This window comes from Pristiophorus japonicus, chromosome 18, assembly GCF_044704955.1.
Source record: "Pristiophorus japonicus isolate sPriJap1 chromosome 18, sPriJap1.hap1, whole genome shotgun sequence".
NCBI lineage: Eukaryota > Metazoa > Chordata > Chondrichthyes > Pristiophoridae > Pristiophorus > Pristiophorus japonicus.
Genome location: NC_091994.1, coordinates 50,575,635 through 50,600,085, shown reverse-complemented (window position 1 = coordinate 50,600,085; position 24,451 = coordinate 50,575,635). Strand labels below are relative to the sequence as shown.

At 44.8% G+C, this 24,451-nt stretch overlaps 1 protein-coding gene across 2 annotated transcripts in view; it reads left to right on the top strand.

Annotated features, from left to right (window-relative positions):
* The window catches only part of LOC139228717 (dual specificity mitogen-activated protein kinase kinase 2), a 96,334-nt gene that overhangs the window by 29,059 nt on the left and 42,824 nt on the right, over window positions 1-24,451 (top strand). For both annotated transcript variants that reach the window (XM_070859994.1, XM_070859995.1), the window contains exon 4: window positions 24,234-24,311. In XM_070859994.1, the coding sequence (XP_070716095.1) occupies window positions 24,234-24,311 (78 nt within the window). The remainder of the gene's footprint in view (window positions 1-24,233; window positions 24,312-24,451) is intronic.

The following is a 24,451-nucleotide window of genomic DNA, read 5'->3' as shown; positions in this document are numbered from 1 at the left end:
TGTTAGCCACGGTTGGACCACTTTTCCTGTGGGTTTTTTTGTGCCTTAACGGGATGTATGTTTGTTGTAAATGTATGTTTGTTTTAAATGCTATCCATTGCTTGTCTACCTTCATACCTTTTACTGTAGTTTCTCAATTTATCTTAGCCAACTTGCCCCTCATACCTATGTAATTTTCTTTATTTAGATTTAATACCCTAGTTTCGGATTTAACTAAATCATTTTCAAAGTATCTTTGTCCTTTTGTGCAAAGTCTTAATTTAACATGTGTTTTAAAAGTGTTGGAATAAAAATGTGTTAAGAATTTAAAATGGCAAATGGGTGCAACAGGGAAATTGTCAATTTTCTAATTGTGGATAGTTAATTGCCCTTACTCTTTCATATTCTTTTTGATTGAAACCCATCTTTGTCTTGTACTCAACATTTTCCCTCCAGTCCTGAAGTCACTGACCCATAATGTAGATTCCATAGCAAGAAACGCCCTTTTAGTTCATGAAGCTTGCGCCATCCAGAGACCATGTATGATTCATTCTCTCCTCCGCTAGCCCCACCTCCACGTTCTGTCACTCCCCACTTATACCTCAAGCATGGTACAATGGGTGCTGGAGTTCTCTAGGACCTCTCCTCTGCGGCTGTTTTCATATGTGTGCTGAGATATGGAGTGTCAACAGGTGGTGAAGGGGGAGTGGGGGGAGGGAGAGGAGAAGGTGGTCGAGGAGATGCTGGAAGTGGAGTGCGGGGGGGAGATGGTGCTGGTAGGGAGTGGGGACAGGAGGTGTGGAGAAGGGGGGAAGGAGGAGGACACTATAGCCAAGTCTCATCGGGCCAATTTTCATCTCCACATCATGGCACCAAGACTAATTGTAGCGCTTCTGCTGACACCACCCAACTCTGCACAAACCAGAAATTCAATCAAGATTTACCCACAGAGCCATCTAGGAAGAAACTGTTTGCTCTGCCTTTTTCCACCTTGCATTGATGAGCAGATAGAGCTTTGTCTTTTTCAGAGAAGTTTTCTTTTTCTTTTGCATTGGTTTCACCTCTTATGCTGTCAGTCATGTTATGAGGTAATTACTAGCATCCTCTGACAATATTTCCCCCCATCAGGATAGAGCCCATCAGTAAGAAAGGAAGAACTTGCATTTATAGAAAACCTCATGACATCCCAAAGTGCTTCTTAGCCAATGCAGTGCTTCTTGAAGTGTAATCACTATTGTAATGTTGGGAAACTCAGAAGGAAATTTGCAAACAGCAAGGTTCCATAAACGGAAATGAGATAAATGATCCAATAACCTTTTTTTTTAATGTTGACCAGCAGACCAAGGGAACTCCCTGCTCTTTTTCAAAAAGTGCCATGAAATCCATTATGTCCCCACGAGTGGGCAGATAGAACCTTTCATCCAAAGACATTGCCTCTGACAGGTCAGCACTTCCTCAGTACTGCACTCAAGTGTCAGTCTAGATTACGTGCTTACGTCGCTGGAGCGGGGCTTGAACCCACAATATTCTCACTCCGAGGCAAGTGTGCTTCTGCTGAACCATAGATGACACCAAATAAAAGTCTTGGTATTGCTGTGATGCGCAGACAACTGGATCATGCAGGAATAATTTAGTGCAGTACTGCATGTAAACAACATGCTTATTCCCCCAATGCTCTTCCTCCTACTTAATATGCTAAACTTTTGGTTTGGAAGACCAATGTGTCATAAAAATTCACATCAGAAATACACAAAATGGGGAACTACATTCCCGACAGTGACAGTTCAAAGCAACATTGCACGAGACCACAGTCTTGCTCAAGGGACACACTCATGCTTACTGCAACATACACCAAGGAGTTGGGGGACAGGACTACAAACCTATGATTCTCCACCTAGTGAGTTCCTAACTTCAATTCTGGCCAACTGCTTAGGGGAGGACAGCTACTTCCCACAGGAAGAGGGAGGGCAAAAGCTGTAGAACCAATTCCATTTTTAGTGTAGTTTTGCCGTGCTCTTTCAGTGCATTCCCTTGCTTTTTCTTGCTGTTTCTTGCTGTAGAGAAAGATAAAACAGAGAAGGATCAGCACTGACTCCCAGTTCTGCCAACATTCCAGCATTGGGCAGGCTGCGGTCCAGAGGTCCGACAGTGAAGGAGAGATACGCCAAATTGACTTTTTATCCTAGCTAATGTCACACTTTTTTTGTATGTATAGGGCTGCTTACTTTTTAATGTGATGCATTGTATGAACACACAGTCTGCATTGGAAAAACTTTTGTTGCACGATATTTTGAATTATTGATGGTCTGTTGTGCTGCAGAATTGATTGTAATGATAAATATAAGAAGTAGGAGTAGGCCATTTGGCCCCTCGAGCCTGCTTTGCCATTTAATAAGATCATGGCTGATCTACCTCAACTCCACTTTCCTACTATATCCCCATATCCCTCGATTCCTTTTAGAAACATAGAAATTTACAGCGCAGAAGCAGGCCATCTCGGCCCATCGTGTCTGTGCCGGCTGACAAAGAGCAGCACTGTCCTTGGTCAGCAGCCTTAAAGTTTACATATAAACCTATGAACAATGACAAAAAGGCAAAGAGCACCCAGCCCAACCAGTCTGCCTCACACAACTGCGACACCCTTTATACTAAAAACATCTGCACTCCACCCCAACCGGAGCCATGTGATCTCCTGGGAGAGGCAAAAACCAGATTAAAAACCCAGGCCAATTTAGGGAGAAAAAAATCTGGGAAAATTCCTCTCCGACCTATCCAGGCAATCGAAACTAGTCCAGGAAATCACCCTGGCCGTATTCTATTCCCTGCAGTACTTACCATTATATCTGTGCCGTCCAACAAAAGGTCATCCAGTCTAATCCCAATTACCAGCTCTACGTCCGTAACCCTGCAGGTACGACACTTCAAGTGCCTATCCAACCATCTCTTAAAAGTGGTGAGGGTTTCTACATCCACCACTCTTCCAGGCAGCGAGTTCCAGATCCTCACAACCCTCTGCGTAAAGAAGCCTCCCCCCCCCCCCCCCCCTCAAATCCCCTCTAAACCTTCCACCAACCACCTTAAAACTATGCCTCCTCGTAATAGATCTCTCCACCAATGGCAATAGACCTTACTATCCACTATGTCCAGGCCCCTCAATATTTTGTACACCTCAATGAGGTCCCCTCTCAACCTCCTCTGTTCCAATGAGAACAAACCCAGCCTATCCAACCTGTCCTCATAACTAAGATTCTCCATTCCAGGCAGCAGCTTCGTAAATCTCCTCTGCACCCTCTCTAGTGCAATCACGTCCTTCCTATAATACGGCGACCAGAACTGCACGCAGTACTCCAGCTGTGGCTTAACCAAAGTATTAAACAATTTAAGCATAACCTCCCTGCTCTTATATTCTATGCGTCGGCCAATAAAGGCAAGCATTCCATATACATTCTTAACCACCTTATCCACCTGGCTTGCTACTTTCAGGGATCTGTGGACAAGCACTCCAAGGTCCCTTTGTTCATCTACTCTATTAAGTGGACTACAGCTTAATGTGTATACCTTTTCCTTATTAGCCCTCCCAAAGTGCATCACACTTCTCTGAATTAAATTCCATTTGTCACTGCTCTGCCCACCTGACCAGTAGATTGCTATCCTCCTGCAGTCCATGACTTTTCTCCATTATCAACCACACGGCCAATTTTAGTGTCGTCTGCAAACTTCTTAATCATACTCCCTATATTCAAATCTAAATCGTTGATATATAGCACAGAAAGCAAGGGACCCAATACTGAGCCCTGCGGAACCCCACTGGAAACATCCTTCCAGTCACAAAAACATCCATCAATCATTACCCTTTGCTTCCTACCTCCAAGCCAATTTTGGATCCACTTTGCTCTGGATCCCATGGGCTTTAACCTTCATGACCAGTCTACCATGTGGGACCTTATCAAAAGCTTTACTAAAGTCCATATATACTACATCGTACGCACTACCCTCATCGACCCTCTTGGTTACCTCCTCAAAAAATTCAATCAGGTTAGTCAAACACGATCTTCCCTTAACAAATCTGTGCTGACTGTCCCTAATTAATCCTGCCTATCCAAATGCAGATTTATCCTATCAGGATTTTTTCCAATAGTTTTCCCACCACTGAGGTTAGGCTGACAGGCCTGTAATTACTCGGCCTATCCCTTTTTCCTTTCTTAAACAAGGGTACTACATTAGCAGTCCTCCAATCCTCCGACACCATGCCCATATCCAAAGAGGACTGGAAAATGAAGGCCAAGGCCTCTGTTATTTCCTCTTTTACTTCACTCAACAGCCTGGGATGCATTTCATCCGGGCCTGGGAACTTAGCTACTTTCAAAGCTGCTAAACCCCTTAATACTTCCTCTCTCACTATATTTCATCCAGAATATCACACTCCTCCTCTATAGCAGTATCTGCATTACCTTTTTCCTTTGTGAAAACAGATGCAAAGTATTCGTTAAGAACCCTACTAACATTTTCCGCCTCCACACAAAAATTACCCTAATAGACCCTACCCTTTCTTTAGTTACCCTCTTACTCTTAATATATTTATAGAACATCTTAGGGTTTTCCTTAATTTTACTGGCCAAGAATTTCTCATGCTCTCTCTTAGCATTCCTAATATCCTTTTTAATTTTGGCTCTTAACTTTCTATATTCCTCTAAAGATTCTAAAGTATTTAGCCATTGATATGACATAAGCGTCCCTTTTTTTCCTTAATCCTCCCCTGTGAGTCCCTGGATATCCAGGGGGCTCTAGAATTATTTTTCCCAGCATTTTTTTCTTTAAGGGCACATGTTTGCCCTGAGCATTCTGGATCTCCTCCTTGAATGCCTTGAATGTTCCGACACTGATTTACCCACAAAATAGCTGTTTCCAGTTCACTATGGCCAAATCATTCCTTAACTTAGCAAAATTAGCTTTTCCCCAATTCGGAACTTGGATTCCAGGCCTATTCTTGTCCTTATCCATAACCAACTTGAATCTGACTGAATTATGGTCACTGGCACCCAAGTGCTCCCCCACTAATACCCCTTCAACCTGCCCAGCTTCATTCCCCAAAACTAAATCCAAGACCGCCCCCTCTCGTGCTGGGCGTACTACATACTGATAAAGTATAACATCCCCACTGACACCTGTGAGTTTTTGGCCCAAGACCAAGTGGAGAAAGTGCATCCGGGAGGGTGCTGAGCACCTCGAGTCTCAACGCCGAGAGCATGCAGAAATCGAGCACAGACAGCGGAAAGAGCGTGTGGCAAACCTCCCTCACCCTCAACGACTATCTGTCCCACCTGTGACAGAGTCTGTGGCTCTCGTATTGGACTGTTCAGCCACCAAAGAACTCGCCTCAGGAGTGGAAGCAAGTCTTCCTCAATTCCGAGGGGCTATCTGTGATGATGATGATGACTACATACTGACTAAAAAAATTCTCTTGAATGCATCTCTAGACACCCTCTATACCCTTCACACTAAATTTGTCCCAATCAATATTAGGATAGTTAAAATCTCCTACTATTACTACCCTATGGTTTTTAAACTTCACAGCAATTTGCCTACATATTTGCTCCTCTATCTCCCTCCCACTGTTTGGGGGTCTATAATACACACCCAGCAATGTGATTGCCCCTTTTTTATTTTTCAATTTGACCCATATGGCCTCATTTGATGATCTCTCTAACATATCATCCCTCCTCACCGCTGTTATAGTTTCTTTAATCAATACCGCGAGCCTCCCCCCCCTTTTTACCCCCCTCGTTAGCTTGTCTAAAACTCCTGTAGCCAGGAATATTGATCTGCCAAATCTGCCCCTCTTTCAGCCATGTTTCTGTAATGGCTATAATGTCATACTCCCAAGTGTCTACCTGTGCTCTTGGCTCATCTGCCTTGTTCGCTATACTCCTTGCATTGAAGTATATACCATTCAGCACAGGAAGATCTCCTTGCTTACTACAAATTAAGCCCTGTTTCCTCTGCCTTACAGATTCACTTTCTAGATTCTTGCTATCCAACTTCTGCTTTACTTCCCTCCCTTTTGAATTTGTTCTCGGGTTCCCATCCCCCTGCCAAGCTAGTTTAAACTCTCCCCAACAGCACTAGCAAAACTCCCCCCAAGGATATTGGTCCCGGCGCTGTTGAGGTGCAACTCCTCCAGTTTGTACAGGTCCCATCTTCCCCCAGAAGCGGTCCCAATGCCTCAAGAATTTGAAGCCCTCCCTCCTACACCAATTTTCCAGCCTTGTGTTCATCCTCTCTATCCTTCTATTCTTGTACTCATTAGCACGAGGCACCGGTAGTAAGCGGAGATTGCTACCTTTGAGGTCCTACCCTTTAATTTTCTTCCTGTAGGACCTCATCCCTCATTTTACCTATGTCATTGGTCCCGATATGGACCACGATCTATAGCTGTTTACCCTGTTCTCCCCCCCCCGCCCCCGCCCCTGCCCCAGGATGCCCTGCGTCTGCTCTGTGACATCCTTAACCCTGGCACCAGGGAGGCACAAAACCATTTGGGAGTCACGTCTACAGCGCAGAAACACCTGTCTGTTCCCCTAACTATACAATCCCCTATCATTAGGGCTTTTTTGTTCTTCGTCCCTCCCCTCTGTGCAGCTGAGCTACCCGTGGTGCCTTGGAATTGGCTCTAGCTGCACTCCCCAGAGGCACCATCGTCCTTACCGATACTCAGAATTGAATATCGGTTTAAAAGCAAGATGGACTCACTGGGGGACTCCTGCGCTACCTGCCTAGCACACTTACTAGGTCTGGTGGTCACCCACTTCCCCTCTACCTGCACGTCTTTAAGCTGCGGTGTGATCACCTCTTGAAACGTGTTATCCACGTAGTTCTCAGCCTCGCGGATGCATCTTATTGACTCCACCCGCTGCTCCAGCTCCAAAACGTGGAGCTCGAGCAGTTGAAGCTGGAGACACCCCCTGTGTACATGGTTGTCTAGGCTGCGCAAAGCGTCCCAGGATTTCCCACATGTCGCAGGATGTGCACTCCACGGGGCTGAGCTGCACTGCCATCCCTCTAGTTAGCCTTATCTAGTTTAAAATGTACTTAAAAAGAAACAGAGAAAAGAGATCTACTCACCAACTCACCTCACTGACCTCTGTGGCCTCCCCACCTCCAAGCTCCCAACCTGCCGGCCTCCGAACTCCCAACCTACTTAAAAAGAAATAAAGAAAAAAGAGATACTTATCAACTCACCTCACCGACCACCCGGCCTCCGAACTCCCAGCCTACGAACTCCCAACTCACCAACCTCAGAGCCTCCGGACTCTCGGACCTCCGAACTCTCGGACCTTCAGCACCAGGAACTGATTTCCTGAGCTGTCTGCAACGTGCAGTCAATTTGATAACCAAAAATCTATCGATCTCTGTCTTAAATATACTCAACAACTGAGCTTCCACAGCCCTCTGGGTAGAGAATTCCGGAGATTCACGACCCTTTGGGTGAAGAAATTTCTCCTCATCTCTCCTAAATGGCCGACCCTTATTCTGAGACCCCTGGTTCTAGATTCCCCATCCTCTTTGCATCTACCCTGTCAAACCCAGTAAGAATTTTGTATGTTTCAATGAGATCACCTCTCATTCTTCTAAACTCTAGATAATATAGGCTTGGCCTGCTCAATCTCTCCTCATGGAATAAATCCCCCCCATCTCAGGAATCAGTCTGATGAACCCTCGTTGCACTCCCTCTATGGCAAGTACACAATACTCCACATGGGGTCTAACCAGGGCCCTATATATTTGCAGTAAGACATCTTTACTCTTGTACTCAAATCCTCTTGTAATAAAGGCCAACATATCATTTGCTTTCTTAATTGCTTGCTGTACTGCTTGTTAACTTTCAGTGATTCGTGTACAAGGACACCCAGGTCCCTCTGAACACCAACATTTCCCAATTGCTCACCTTTTTAAAAAAAAATACTCTCTTTTTCCTACAAAAGTAAATAACTTCACGTTTCTCCACATTGTATTCCATTTGCCATGTTCTTGCTCATTCACTTAGCCTGTCTATAGCCCCTTGAAGCCTTTTTGCATCGCCCTCACAACTTACTTTCCCACCTAACGTTGTATCATTAGCAATATTACATTTGGTCCCCTCATCCAAACATTGATCTAGATTGTGAATCGCTGGGGCCCAAGCACTGATCCTTGTGGTACCCCACTGGTTACAGTCTGCCAACCCGAAAATGACCCATTTATTCCTACTCTGTTTTCTGTCCGTTAACCAATCCTCAATCCATGCTAATATATTACCCCCAATCTTGCATGGCACCTTATCGAATGCCTTCTGAAAATTCAAATACACCACATCCACTGGTTCCCACAGATCTATTCTGCTAGTTACAACCTCAAAAAAAACTCTTACAAATTCGTCAAAGGTGATTTCCCTTTCACAAATCCATATTGACTCTGCCCAATCCTATTATTATTTTATAAGTGCCTTGTTACCATGTTCTTAATAATAGATTCTAGCATTTTCCCAGTACTGATGTCAACCTAACTGGTCTATAGTTCCCTGTTTTCTCTCTCCCTCCTTTCTTAAATAGCGGGATACATTTGCTACCTTCCAAATCCACGGGAACTGATCTGGAATCTATGGAATTTTGGAAGATGATAACCAATGCATCCACTATTTCTTTCAAAACCCTAGGATGTAAGCCATCAGGTCCAGGGGATTTATTGGTTTTCAGCCCCATTAATTTCTCCAGTACTATTTTTTTTTTTACTAATACTGATTTCTTCCTGTTCCTCATTTTCGCTCGACCCTTGGTTCTCCACTATTTCAGGGAGGTATATTGTGTCATCTTCCGTGAAGACAGACACAAAGTATTTGTTTAATTTCTCTGCCATTTCCTTATTCCACATGATAATTTCTCCTGTCTCAGCCTGTAAGGAGCCCACATTTACTTTCACTAATCTTTTCCTTTTCATATACCTATAGAAGCTATTACAGTCAGTTTTTAAGGTCTCGCTAGTTTACTCTCAATTTCTTGGTCCTCCTTTGCTGGAATCTAAAATGCTTCCAATCCTCCCGCTTACTGCTCTTTTTGGCAACATTATAAGTCTCTTCCCTTGATCTAATACTATCTTTAATGTTAGCCACGGTTGATTCACTTTTCCTGTGGAATTTTTTGTGCCTTACAGGAATGTATATTTGTTGTAAATTATGTAGTAATTCTTTAAATGCTATCCATTGCTGGTCTATCTTCATATCTTTTAATGTAGTTTCCTTATCTACCTTAGCCAACTCGCTCCCTCATACCTACGTAGTTTACTTTGTTTAGATTTAAGACCCTAGTTTTGAATTTAACCAAATCACTTTCAAACTTAATATAAAATATCATATTATGGTCACTCTTCCCGAAGGCCCCATTCCTGCAAGGTTATTAATTAACCCTTTCTCATTGCGTAATACAAGATCTAAAATAGCCTGTTCCCTAGTTGGTTCCTCAACATACTGATCTAGAAAACTATCTTGTATACATTCCATGAATTCGTCCTCCACACTATTACTGTAAATTTGATTTGCCAGTCTATATGTAGATTAAGACCGCCATGATTACCGTATTACCCTTATTACATGCGCCTCTAATTTCCTGATTTATACTCTGCCCTACATTACGACGACTGTTTGGGGACCTATAAACAACTCCCACCAATGCTTTCTGCCCCTTGCTGTCTCTTAGCGTCACCCGAACTGATTCTACTTCTTGATTTTCGGAATCAAGATCCTTTCTCTCTAATGTCTTTATCCCATCCTTTATTATCAGAGCTACCCCTCCTCCCTTTCCATTTTGCCTTTCTCTTCTAAAAGTTAAGTATCCTGGAATATTTAGTTCCCAACCTTGCTCACTTTGCAACCACGTCTCCGTAATGGCTATTAGAACAAATCTATTCATTTCTATCTGCTATTAATTCATCTATTTTGTTGTGAATGCTTCTTGCATTCAGGTATAGTGCCTTTAGCTTTGACTTTTTTCTATTTTTCTCTGATGTCACCGTAGTCACTGATACCTTTGTTAATATCTCTTTTCCTAACTGACCCACTCTGCTTATTTTACCCCAAACTCTGCTCTGCTCCAGAGCCTTGACATTTCTCTTGTTGATTTTAAATTTACTCTTTCCTGAATCCTCCCCCTCCCACCCCCTTCAATAGTGTAAAGCTCTGTCTACTGCCCTAGTTATTCGATTCGCCAGGACACTGCATCCAGCCCTGTTAAGTGGAGCCCATCCCAACGGACCAGCTCCCTCTTTCCCCAGTACTGGTGCCAGTGCCCCATGAAGCAAAATCCCTGCCTCCAACACCACTCTTTGAGCCATGCATTTAACCGTCTAATCTGCTTGTCCCTATACTAATTGGCGCGTGGCTCAGGTAACAATCCAGAGATAATTATCTTTGAGGTTCTGCTTTTTAATTTGGACCCCAACTTCTCAAACTCTCCGAGAACTTGGGACCCAAAATTCCACATTGCCGATTTTTGGCGCTATCGAAGAATAACGGCTGTTTTTTTAGTGAGCGATAGCACCAAAAATAAAAGTCCGAAGTTTTGGCATAATTACCTTTCATTTTGGCGCAGCGCAGAACGACCTCCGGCTTTGAGAAGAAGTGGAGCTTAACTTGTGTGCCGAAAAAGAGAAGCCCCGTTCTGCGCATGCCCAAGCATTTAAGTTTCCACGGTAACGTGCAAGTGTAGAGCTTTACTCTGTAGCTAACCCGTGCTGATTTTTCCCATGCCGACCCACTGAGATTTCCAGCATTTTCTCTTTTTATTCCAGATTCCAGCATCCAGTATTTTGCTTTTGTATCCGTGCTGTACCTGCCCTGGGAGGGTCATGATGCTGAAACTCCCCGTCCCAGCCGACGGCTCGCAAACGGCCCCCCGTTGCCTTCCCTACCCCTGGCCGAATGGCCCTCCCCTATCCCTGGCCGAATGTCGCCCCGCTCCCTGGATTGGCTTCCACCTTCCCTCCCTGTGTACTGCCGAGGGAGCAATCCTGCTGACCGGCACTCCGACCCTGTGTGCCTCGAGCCTGGTGAGCAGCGGTTCGGTAGTGGAACATCAACTCACAATTTACTGCAATAAATAAGGTTTCTCCTTTCCCTCCGTACAAACAAACATTTTTAATTAGTTTGGATATAAGTCTTGTTCCCTCCCTCCAAAACCTATAACTCAGCTCCGATAAACAAGATGGTGTCTAACACCAATTTCTATCTGACTCCGACTTGGTATGGTAAGGTTTTTTAAAGCGGCACACAGCGCCGTCATTAAAAAAAAAAATGTTATTGGCGAAACTCGTAAAAATGGCGTTATGGGTGAGTTAGAATGATGTCATAAAAACGTTAACTAAAAAAAATCGGCCATTATCTGTTAAGGACGCCGTTATAACATTGGCGAAACTTGCAAAATTATGTTAGCTCAAAAAAAATGGAGCTAAATGGTGGTGTATTTTGGGCCCCTCATTCCAAGTTCTACCTATGTCGTTGGTTCCTACGTGGACCATGACAACTGGAACCCCCTTCCCACTCCAAAGTTCTTCTCCAGCCACGCGGTGATGTCTTTAACCCTGGCAGGCTTCAGAACTCTCGGTCTCGGCTGCAGAGAACAGTACTGATCTCTGCTTGTTACTTTTTTTTCGTAATGTAACACGAGTGTCAGAATTCTAAATGATCTTAATTGATCTTTGAGGTAACTTTTTAATGCATGCATTTCAAATATAGAATCCAATTCATTAAAATTTTTGTTCTATAATTTGTTCTGCAAAGTAGTACCGTTGCATAGAAACAGATACTGTCTAAGGCTTTAGAACTTGGCAATACTTTGCATTTCCAAGATGAATATTGGAGCAGTACATGAAACAAATGTAGCATCGCATGCGAACATTCTTGTACAGCTCAGTTTCTGAGCAAGGTCTCTACACACGAACCACAAAGTAGCCGATTCCTCATAAGGATAGTATAAGCATGAGGCAACAGGCAACTATAAGGATAATGTCACCGTACGCACATGCCAACCATCAGATTGGCGAGCTGACAAAAACGGTTTATATTCTTCAAAACTAGTTGCAGTCTGTCGGCGTTTCGCAATAAAAATGAGCCTTTTTTTCCCACTTCAATTGGAAGGGAACATAGAAACATAGAAAATAGGTGCAGGAGTAGGCCATTCGGCCCTTCGAGCCTGCACCGCAATTCAACAAGATCATGGCTGATCACCCACCCCAGCATCTCCCCCCGCCACGCCCCCTCCACACCCCCCCGACCCTCCCAGCCGCAAGGACCATGATTTGCATCTGCTGGAGAGCAGGGTTAATAGCCGTTAGAACCAGTTAGCCAGACACTAGTTCTCCAACTGTGTGTGCATGAATTGGGGCAGAAAAGGTTTAAGATGAGCTAATGGTTCTTGTGTTGCTTGTGTGTTTGTTTAGCACTTGTCCCCAAAGAAAGAAGGAAAGACTTTAATTTATATAGCACCTTTCATGACCACCAGTCGTCTCAAAGCACTTTACAGCCAATTAAGTACCTTTGGAGTGTAGTCACTGTTGTAATGTAAGTAAGGTATATACAGGTGCAACGTCCCGAATCTGGAACTCCAAACAACGGACATTTTGCGCATAGCTGATGGAGTCGTCCGGAATTATTGTCCGAAAACTGGACATTTTTGAGGCGGTAGTTCAGTTGGTAGGAGGAATAAGGAAGCTACTTACCGGTAAGAAGCGCAGCGCCTCGGGCGACGGGAATCGGCGGGTGGCGAGGAGAGGAGGATCGGCGAAGTCAGAAATCCGGCAAAACCCAAAATCTGCCTTGGATTCAGTCGAGGGTTTCGGATTTCAGACAAAAAAATCAATAGTCTGAAATCTAGAATCCTTGACCGAATCCGTGCTGGATTTCAGCCTTTGCCGGATTTCAGAACTCGCCGCTCAAAACCCAGCACGGATTCGGTCGAGGATTCCAGATTTCAGACTATTGATTTTCTTGTCTGAAATCTGGAAATACCCAAAAGCCAGCATGGACTTGATCCCGAGGATTCCGGATTTTGGACGTTGTACCTGTATAATGTGCTAAAATGCTGTTTTAAAAAAATATATTTATGGTATGCTCGGTTATTGTTTTATGTGAAGGTTTATGTTCTTCAAAACTAGTTACAGCCGGTTTTTGAGATGAGGATGTTGTGAATGCATGAATTGAACATTCCTGTTACTGCACTTGGCAGTTAATTGGAAATAAAATAAGAAGCGGGTCTGGAGTTCTCCTGAAACACTTCATTACACTTCCGTGCTGTCAGCTTCACCTCTGCATAAGAATGTTGTGGGTTCAAGCCCCTCTTCAGGGACTGCAGCACGTGATCTAGGCTGACAGTCACTGTAGTACTGGGGCAGTGCTGCATTGTCAGAGTTACCAGCTTTTGGATGAGATGTTAAACTGAGGCCCAGTCAGGTTACATAGCACTGGTTCCTTTGTTACCACGCAGGGACTGGAGTGCTCGTCCTTCTGTTAGAGCAGTCAACATCCACCGAGAAATGTGAGGAGTGACATTAATCATTAATAACTAATAGATTGCAAACGCTGGACTGGAGGCACTTGGGTCAACCTGAAAGCACACAATTTAGTTCTGTCCCATTGCACATCCGGCCTAACTTCTTGTCTTAATGTGTAATGAGGGCTGTGTTTGAGTTCAATTATTTTTTCAGCTTTCTGTCACTTTCGCTAGTTTCCTAAGTCGGCATGTATGAACTCAAAGTAATTGATATTCCTACAAGGATCGTATCAACACAAGGTAACAGAATTGAAGATAGGAGCTGCTAACTCAGTGAGATATAGAAAGGGGCTCATAGAACTGGATGTCATCAGGAAAAGAAACTGGAAGGGGGCAGAAAGGACAGTATGTCGGTCGAAAGAGAATGAACATGGTCCGTGTTTTCAAAGTGAAGGGAGTGTCTGGAATTGATGTGGAGAAGTTCTTTGTCATGCACGAGGAGCCATGATTATGAACTTGAGATGGACTGAATTCTAAAATCTCACGTTCTGGTCTTGCTTGGCATCACGTTCAACTTGTAGTTTTCTTCCTTACATAAAATTAAATACAATCTACAACATGGTAACAGACCATTCAGCCCACCTGGTCTATGCCACTGTTTATACACCACACAAGGCTTCTCATTCTAATTGCATCTTCCCACCCTGTCCTCCAACTCCTTTATTCCCTTCTCCCTTATGTATGCATCAAGCCTCCCATTAACTGTGCCAATGCAATTTGTTTCAACCACTCCATGTGCAGCTAGTCCGTGACTACGAAATTAACTAACCACGTGGATAGGAAAATTGTGCTTGACCCACATTCAAGTAGAAATTAAGCTTGAGTTGCTGTAGAGACTTTCGAATGATCACTGGGTTTCTTCCTTAGTGTCTGACATGTGTAAGTGTGATAGTAGGTGGCATTATCCTCCCTGCCCACACACCGGTGCACCTCTCGACCTTTGGAATTCTAGGATCCTGGCCAAGGAATGGCTGTAATCAATGGGACTGGGAAAGGTCCCGCGCCGACCCCTCACCGGCTGCTCCATTGTAAATACCCCGCATGCGTGGGAATTTAAAACCACCGCGCACTAAAAGAAATGGGCTGCACAGAACAAAGCGCAGCTTCCAGGGAACGTTGGCTGTAACCTAGTCACGGAAAGCTTCATTCCTCATCTGTGAGCCCAGACAATGAGTGGCAGCAGGCTGTTGAGTCATAGGCATCAAGGGCACAGCTGACCCCAATCCTATCTTCACCCAGTGTACACACAGGCACGCTTCTCATCGGGGATTGCTGCATAGTAGTCAGAAACAGGAATTCTGGCTTGTGCCTTTCACTAGCCATTGGGCACTGTGACAAGCAGTAGCACTCCTAACAATCACCTGGTAGCGTTCAGGTAATTGAGCACAGACTTGTATCCTGATCTGTGTGACTTGCAGACTAACCCATGAAGAGAGCTGGCTTTGTGGTGCTTTGAAGCTAAATACATTCCTAAGATCACAAAAAATGAAAAGTGTTAAACAGTATTCATTCAACTGGAAAATGAGCTATTATCTCCCAGGATAGTGAACACATTGGCCTCGAAGAAATCTGGTCCAAGATATTTCAGCACTTGTCTTGCACTCCGGACGATATCGCCCCGGGATTGGCGCTGGACCGACTGCTTTCCCTGGTCGGTCTCGGCGTCTGGCGCTACCGCAGGCGAAAGTCAATTTTGCAAACGCGGCACTACAGGGGCCGTTGCACACTCGGTGACATCAACGAGTAGGCAGGGCTAGCGAGCGCAGCGCAAACTGTCGGCGCCGCCGCTAAACCGTCACTGAAGTTCGTGACAGGAGCTGACAGCGCAGCGCTTGGCTGGTAGGTGTTTAGTGGCCCCTTAGCGCCCCCTCTCTGGCACTAATGGTGGCGTGAAACAGCCGAATTTCTTCCCCATAGTCTTTTTACCTGCAGGCCATCTGAAGCCAGAGTCTACCTACAGATATGTGCTCTGCTACTCTGAAATTGGGCCAAATGCAAATGGGAAGTGAGGAAACTTCTCTAATTGTCACACCTCTTCGTGGCTAGTATTTTATTGAGAAATATAGCTTGGATACATGTGACCTGCATATAAATTTAGATTTAATCAAAGCTTTATTACTTTGCATTCATATTGCAACTTTAGAATGGCTGTCAAACTATTTCCACGTCACATCGATGCTGATACTTAAAGGAAATTAAGGCTTTAACAAATCATCATGTAATTGCAGGTTCTAATACAATAGTCTCCTTACTGGCCTCCCATTCTCCAACACTCAAACTTAGCCACCTGAATCCTGCTTTGGCCTGGTTGCCCATCTCTTCAGTCCTCACTAACACTGGCTCCTTGTCCATCTCCCTGTCTGCCAACACATTAAACTTAAAATCCTTGTCCTTGTGTTCAGTTTCCTCCACAACCTCAATCTTCCCTTCCTCTGGCTTTATCCTGCCTCCTATACCCTTTGGTCCTCTGACGTTGGCCTACTTCCCTTTCCTTCACCTTACCATTACTGCTCGAACTTTCAGCTGCTACAGGGCTAATCACTAGCACTCTCTGCCCACTTCTCTCTCCGTGCTTAAAAACCTCCTTCAATACCTGTCTTTTTGACCAAGCCTTTAGTCACCTCTTCTAATCTCTCCCTCTATATCTTGGTTCCCTATCTGTTTCCATTTATGAAGCACTGAGGGTATTTCCTTTACATTTATGGCACTATAAATTGTTGCAAGTATATTGCTTTGTGATTTTGAGATTGCACTCTGATCAGGAAACAAATCGAATATGTTTTATTTGAACATTTAAAATTGTGTGTATATTGGTTCAGGAGAGAAGGGGAGCATGCAGGAGTTGACTCTTGTATCCAAATGATCTATAAATCAAGTGCAGAAAAAAATAGTCTATCATTATTATTGGAGCCTTCAGTTACCTCAGCTCTGATCCTTTGAACTCCTTCCCCTTGAGGGGCCCACTCCTGTTCCTATGTTTTTATGACCCAATGTGGAAACAATGTGGCAATATATCACCAGGAAAAAAAACACCTTTGTGTAAAAGCAGTCATTCGTGCACTGATAAAAGATCTGACTGCCAACAGTGTGGCTGTGAAATGTCTATAATGAACTTTATCCTGTTCTGCCAATTATATCCAAGAACGAGGCTTCTGGGTGACGTATACCAATGGGACTACAGCCCATGAAAAAAGATGTTGAATAGGATAAAGAGATAATGGATATAACCACTTGTGATTGAGTCCAGAACTAGGGGCCATAAATACAAGGTGGTCACGGATAAATCCGATGAGAGAAAGCTCATGTGGAGCAGAAACACTGGCACAGACCAGTTGGGCCGAATGGCCTGTTTCTGTGCTGTAAAATCCATGTAATCTCTCTGTTTTAAACGTCCCAGTGGCTTGGATGATAAATGCACTGTCCTGTGCAGAACAGAGTCATTCAGGCAAGGAGGATCCTATGTCCTATCTGTAATCTGTGCTGAGTTTAGCCAATCTGTCAGGGCAGCAGTAGGGCTGTTGCACTTGGCTGGTGTCCCTGGGCAAGGAGGGAGAAAACATCAGCTGGGATTCTTGCTGCTCTCTGCTATCCAACAATTCCTGCTAGAAAATTCACTACTGTGTGTTATGTATGTAAACTTTATAATAGGGTAAGACTTGCCACCAGGGGCGCACCTGTTGGAGACCCGAGGGTCACCTGCACACCTCGTGCAAGCAAGTATAAAAGGTTGTCTGCCATGCTGCTTCTTCACTCTGGAGTTTGATTAAAGAGAACTACGGTCACATCAGTTTGAGCTTACATCATACAGTCTTGTGGAGTTATTCTGAACATAACAATCAGCGACGAGTAACAGATCATGGACTTTCACGTGGTTATGGCTGCTGTTGGTATTCGAGAGATTTGTTGAGGGTGATGATTGGGAAGCCTTTGTTGAGCGTCTTGACCAGTACTTTGTGGCCAACGAACTGGATACGGACAGTAATGCGATCAAGCGCAGGGCGATTCTCTTCACCGTTTGTGGGTCCACAATATATGGACTCATCAAAAATATGCTAGCACCGACGAAACCAACGGACAAGACGTATGCAGAGTTGTGTACGCGGGTTCGGAACAACACAAGCCGAAGGAGAGCGTCTTAATGGCAGGGATCGCTTTTATACGCACCATCGCTCCGAGGGCCAGGACGTGGCGAGTTATGTCGCCAACCTAAGACGCCTTGCGGGACCGTGCGAATTTGTTGGATTTTTGGGGGAAATGTTGCGGGACTTTTTCGTGCTTGGAATCGGCCACAAGGTCATTCTTCGCAAACTGCTGTCTGCCGAATCCCTAGATCTGAGCAAGGCCATCACGATAGCCCAGGCTTTCATGTACACGGACAATAACACTAATCCGATATCTTCTCAGCATCGAAGATCACCGGCAAGTACGGTGAGTAAAATAATACCTTCAGCAGGCAGAACAGTACATGGCAGGATCTACACGCCTGCAGAGACCAGACCTAGGATGACTCCGAGTCCGCCGCGGGGCGTGAATGCAAATCCATTAACACCATGTTGGTGCTGCGGGGGTAATTATGGAGCCCATCAATGTCGGTTCAAGCACTACGTGTGCAAAGGCTGCAGAACAATGGGGCACTTCCAGCGAATGTGCAAACGTGCTGCGACTCACCACATGGCAAAGTCGGCAGCAGATGTCCGATCTGGCGCGGATCACGCTGAACGAGTAAGAGAGGCAACTCAACCCGAGGCAGAAGAGGAAGTGTATGGGGTGTACATCTTCACCACCAAAAGCCCTCTAAGAATGTTGAAAGTCAAATTAAACAGCATTCCAGTTTCCATGGAATTGAATACGGAGGCGAGTCAGTCAATTATGAGCCAGAAGGCTTTTGAGAAACTGTGGGACAACAAGGCACTAAGCCCGATTCATACAAAGCTGCGCCAAAGAGCTTATACCAGTCATTGGCAGAGCGGCAGTGAAGGTATTGTACGATGGAACTGTGCATGATTTATTACTATGGATTGTACCAGGCGATGGCCCAACGCTGTTCAGCAGAAGCTGGCGAGGAAAGATCTGATGGAACTGGGATGGCATCAAAGCGCAGTCTTCAGTCGATGACGCCTCTTGCACTCAAGTACTAAACAAATTTCCATCGCTATTTGAGCCAGGCATCAGCAACTTCACAGGCGCCAAAGCGCAGATCCATCTAGTCCCCGATGCACGGCCCGTTCATCACAAGGCCCGAGCGGTTTCATATATGATGCGTGAGAAAGTCGAAATCGAACTGGACAGACTTTAACGAGAGGGAATTATATCGCCAATTGAGTTCAACGAGTGGGCCAGTCCAATTGTTCCGTTGTTGAAAAGCGATGGCACGGTCAGAATCTGCGGAGACTACAAAGTAACAATCAACCCTTACAGGACCAGTACCCACTACCCAAAGCGGCGGACCTGTTCGCAATGTTAGCCGGGGAAGGCGTTCACCAAGCTGGATCGAACCTCTGCTTACATGACAGGATCTGGCTGAATCTTCGAAAAGATTGACGTGCATCAACACACACAAAGGACTGTTCATATACCATAGATGCCCCTTTGGGATTTGCACGGCTGCTGCCATCTTCCAGTGGAACATGTAGAGTCTGCTGAAATCGGTTCCGCGCACCATTGTGTTTCAAGACGAGATCCTGATCACTGGTCGTGACACCACTGAACACTTGTACAAACCTGGAAGAGGTTCTAAAGCGATTGGACAGAGTGGGACGCGGGCTGAAACGCTCCAAGTGTTTTTTCCTGGCGCCAGAGGTCAAATTTTTGGGGAGGAAGATTGCGGCAGATGACATCAGACCCACGGACTCCAAGATGGAGGCCATCAAGAATGCACCCAGACCACAGAATGTGACGGAGCTGCGTTCGTTCCTGGGACTCCTCAACTATTTTAGTAACTTTCTACCCGGGTTGAGCACTTTGCTGGAACCTTTGCATTTATTGCTACCTAAGGGTGACGACTGGGTTTGAGGTAAATATGAAGAGACAGCCTTCGATAAGGCCAGAAACCTGCTTTGTTCTAACAAGCTACTTGTATTGTATGACCCGTGTAAACGTTTAGTACGAGCTTGTGATGCATCTTCGTACGGGGTCGGTTGTGTGTTACAGCAAGCCAATGTGTCGGGCAAACTGCAACCGGTTGCATATGCACCCAGAAATTTATCTAAGGCTGAAAAAGCCGACGGTATGATTGAGAAAGAAGCTTTAGCATGCATATACGGGGTTAAGAAAATGCACCAATACCTATTTGGACTCCGGTTCTAGCTCGAAACCGACCATAAACTGATCATTTCGCTGTTTTCAGAAAGCAAAGGTATTAACACCAATGCTTCGTCCCGCATCCAAAGATGGGCACTAACATTATCTGCGTATGACTATGTAATCCGCCACAGACCAGGCACTGAGAACTGTGCTGATGCCCTCAGTCGGCTGCCATTGCTCACTACCGGGGTGGAAATGGCAACCCGCAGACTTGCTTCTTGTAATGGATGTTTTTGAGGGCAAGAGCTCGCCAGATCAGAACCTGGACTAGCCAGGACCCTGTGCTATCACTAGTTTAAAAAAAAACGCATCCTTAATGGGAGCTGGTTGGCTGTTCCCGGGGAAATGGAAGGCGAAATTAAGCCGTTTTTATCAACGTAAGGATGAAATGTCCATCCAATCGGATTGTCTCCTATGGGGGAATCGCGTGGTTTTGCCAAAAAAAGGCAGGGAAACGTTTATATGTGACTTACACAGTTACCCACCCAGGTATAGTCATGATGAAGGCTATCACCAGGTCGCACGTTTGGTGGCCCGGCATTGACTCGGAATTGGAGTCATGCATACACCAATGTAACACCTGCTTACAGTTGAGCAATGCACCAAAGGAGGCCCCACTGAGTCTGTGGTCATGGCCCTCCAAACCGTGATCCAGGGTCCACGTAGATTTCGCTGGCCCCTTCCTAGGAAAGATGTTCCTAGTAGCAGTGGACACTTACTCTAAATGGATTGAATCTGTAATAATGTCATCATTTATGTCCACTGCCACCATTGAAAGCCTCCGGGCCATGTTCGCCACCCATAGTTTGCCCGACGTCCTTGTTAGTGACAATGGACCATGTTTCACCAGCTCGGAATTCAACGAGTTCATGACCCGCAATGGCATCAAACATGTCTGGCTGCCCGTTTAAGCCCGCATCCAACGGTCAAGCGGAGCGGGCAGTCCAAACTATCAAGCAAAGCTTGAAACACATGCTGGATGGTTCCCTGCAGACCCGGTTATCTCTGGTTCTGCTCAGCTACTGGAAGTGACCCCACTTGCTTACTGGGATTCCCCCGGCAGAATTGTCAATGAAGAGAGCACTCAAAACCAGGCTCTCCTTAGTCCACCTGGATTGCAATGATCATGTAGAAACCCGGCGTCACCGGCATAACATGTATCATGATCACTCGGCTGTATCGCGTGACATTGAGGTTAACGACCCTGTTTTTGTTCTTAACTACTGTCATGGTCCCAAATGGGTTGCTGGCACTATTTTAGCCAAGGAGGGGAATAGAGTGTTTGTTGTCAAACTTCTGAATGGACAAACGTGCAGAAAGCATTTGGATCAGAGCAAACTGCGATTCATTGACAACCAAGAACAGTTTGAAGAGGATATTACCATCATTGATCCACCCACACACAGCCAACCAGCAATCGACCTCGCGGTCAATCACGAGGATGAACCCACCGTGCCCGACAGTCCGATCAGACCAGCCACATCGCAGTGCAGCAATGGTCCGACCAACTCACCCAGGCCAGGACTTCAACTCAGGCGATCAACCCGGGAACGCAGAGCCCCGAATCGCCTCAACTTGTAAATAACTTGTATCTAAAACTTTGCGAGGGGAGTGATGTTATGTATGTAAACTTTATAATAGTGTAAGACTTGCCACCAGGGGGCGCACCTGTTGGAGACCCAAGGGTCACCTGCACACCTCATGCAAGCAAGTATAAAAGGTTGTCTGCCATGCTGCTTCACTCTGGAGTTTGATTAAAGAGACTAAGGTCACATCAGTTTGAGCTTACAGCACACAGTCTTGTGGAGTTATTCTGAACATAACACTGGATGCCGAGTGAGGCCAGAATTTATCTTGGTGGTCATCCTGGCCTTTTCCCCACCTCTCTTCCCCACTCTGTAGTACAGTTTGCTGGCACTCGTTAGGGCTCTCCCATTAGCAGCGAATACCTGGGTGATACACTGCAAGGTGCCCAGAGCCCAGGGGAACAAAAGCTGGAATCTTATGGGGGGGGGGGGAGGGGGAGGGGGCAGCAAGGGGAGGACTGCGAAGAATTTTTTCTAATCGCTTTCTTAAAATTCTTTCGTTCTGGTGTTGGGTTCAGGTCACTGTTCAAATATTACTAATATTATCAAATATTGATAAATGTAAATGTTATATTCCTAATCTGACTGTAATCTCTCCAAATCAAATCTCTACAATGTGCCTTGGAGGAAGCATGTGAGAACTGCTTTCTGACTAAGCCTTTACCTGGAAAAAGTGGTGTTACAATTTTTTCAAGAGTTCGAAACAGATCGGTGTCAGATAATAGTTTGTGTGTGTTTATTATAATCTCTAAGACTTGTAAGAGAACCATTCTTGACTCCACATAATGTCCATTGTTTAGTGAATCTAGTTTTTCAAATCGGTAACAATTCTGCCTCTGGAATTGTTACTTTTGAAAAGCTCGATCTGTATTAATGTTTTCTTATCACATGAAAATGTGTTGCTACTTTTCCTCTTTGCTGCCACATTTCAATGCGCAGCACGTGCAACCTTTTCAGCTTTGCGTCTTTCTCTGGTTAAAGCACATGCCCAGAACTCTCCCCTGGCCTGTTCTGACTCGTGGGAGGGCCCACATTGTTGATCACGTGTTTACAAGAAGAACAGCCGCGTTTGTTCACAACCAATTCAGTAACAGCAAAATAAAAAGTGCTAGTACTGTGGGAATGTGTGGAGCGTTGCCCTGGGCTGGGCTTGCTCTTGCTACACCCTGCATCACAACCGGGACGATACTTTAAAAGTACTTCATTTGGCTGTAACGCGCTTTAGGACGTCCCGAGGTCGTGAAATGCAAGTCTTTCTTTATATTTGAGTTTAATGTTGCAGCACGGGTATTCTTGCTTTATAAGAACATAAGAAATAGGAGCAGGAGTAGGCCATATGGCCCCTCGAGCCTGCTCCACCATTTAATATGATCATGGCTGATCCGATCATGGACTCAGCTCCACTTCCCTACCCGCTCCCCATATAACCCCTTATTCCCTTATCAGTTAAGAAACTGTCTATCTCTGTCTTAAATCCAATGTCCCAGCTTCCACAGTACTCTAAGGCAGTGAATTCCACAGATTTACAACCCTCAGAGAAGAAATACCTCGGTTCTAAGATAGTTAAATTGGTAATCGAAGTTCTGGAGTAGCATTGCAGGTGTTTCGGAACTCTCCCCTTGGCATTGTATTTGTCAACTACTAGAGGGTGCATTTTGTATATCAAAAAGCACAGTATTTTGGTGTGTTCAGCAGTTTTAATGACAGTTTTAAAACTTCCAACAATGTAAAGTTACAAAATTAGCCTCCTTAAAACTAATTTCAATCTCTAAACTGAAAAGAGCTTCAGGCTGAGGCCAAAACTTACTCTTTTATTCTCGATAACCTCAGTCAGCACATTGGGGGGTGGGGGGATTGGGCGATACCATTGATCATTGAACTTCCAGGCTGGGAAAGGGAGACAAAATCAGCCAGCTTCCTGCGCCTGTTCCTGATGGCCTTTCTGCGATCATTGCTGAAATGTGTGTCTGTGCCAGTGTCATAGCTCAGACAGAATTTTGTTTGGCCATGATACATCCACAGTGAAGAAGCCTGTGATGGTCCCTGTCTAGACTTGTGACTGATGGCCATTTTAGGGGAGGTACAAGAGGACTTCTAATTTATGATGCTAGACACTACTTTACAGAGTGGAAGAGAGAGCACATTGCAAGTAGACTTCACTGCCTTTAACATAGTGAAAAGCATTTTCTCATCATTCATTTTAATTCTACATTTGTAAATCAATTTTGCCATCTGGCGACTAAGGAGTAGAAATATATGAGTATATATGTTTAAACTCTACAGTGTAATTTTTTTAGATCTTTATTTGGCAGCAATTTATTGGAAAATAGTTATTTTCTTTTGCTTTGAAGCCATGTTATGCCCTATTTAGAGTAGAGTACTGAGGGGCAGGAATGGTGCAGCCTTTTGTGTCTCCAAGCTGCCTGTTGTACGGATCCATCTGCCTTGGTTGGTGAACATTTCAAGCGGCTCATTACACCAGGCACCATGAGAGAGTACGGTGAGGGGAAAGCTGAAGAACCCGAGTCATCCGCTGCCTTATTCTAGCCAGCCATGCCATCGTACAATGGAGCCAGTTACATTTGTGGTAACAGCATTTTTGCAGCCTGCAGAGGTTGAACTGACATGAAGTGCTGATTTGCACAGTTATTCATGTATGGTATTTACCAGCTCTACAATATTTAAGGCTGGACCAAGGAGAAGATTACAGCTCTCGTGCAAATCATCTCAATCTTGTGTAGTTTTTTTTTAATGTTTCACGTTTTCTTTTCCACTTCTCTCTTCCTTTCAGGATGGTGGCTCTCTGGACCAGGTACTGAAGGAAGCTAGGAGAATTCCAGAGGAAATCCTGGGGAAAGTCAGCATAGCGGTAAGTGTATTAATGTGGAGTTAGAAGTGTGATATGAGCAAACATTTTTTTAATATATTATGGAAAATGTAATTCATCATTCTAATCTATAATCCATGGAAATTTGTCTTTTTTCTATATTTTTTTAAAGTTTTTTTTTA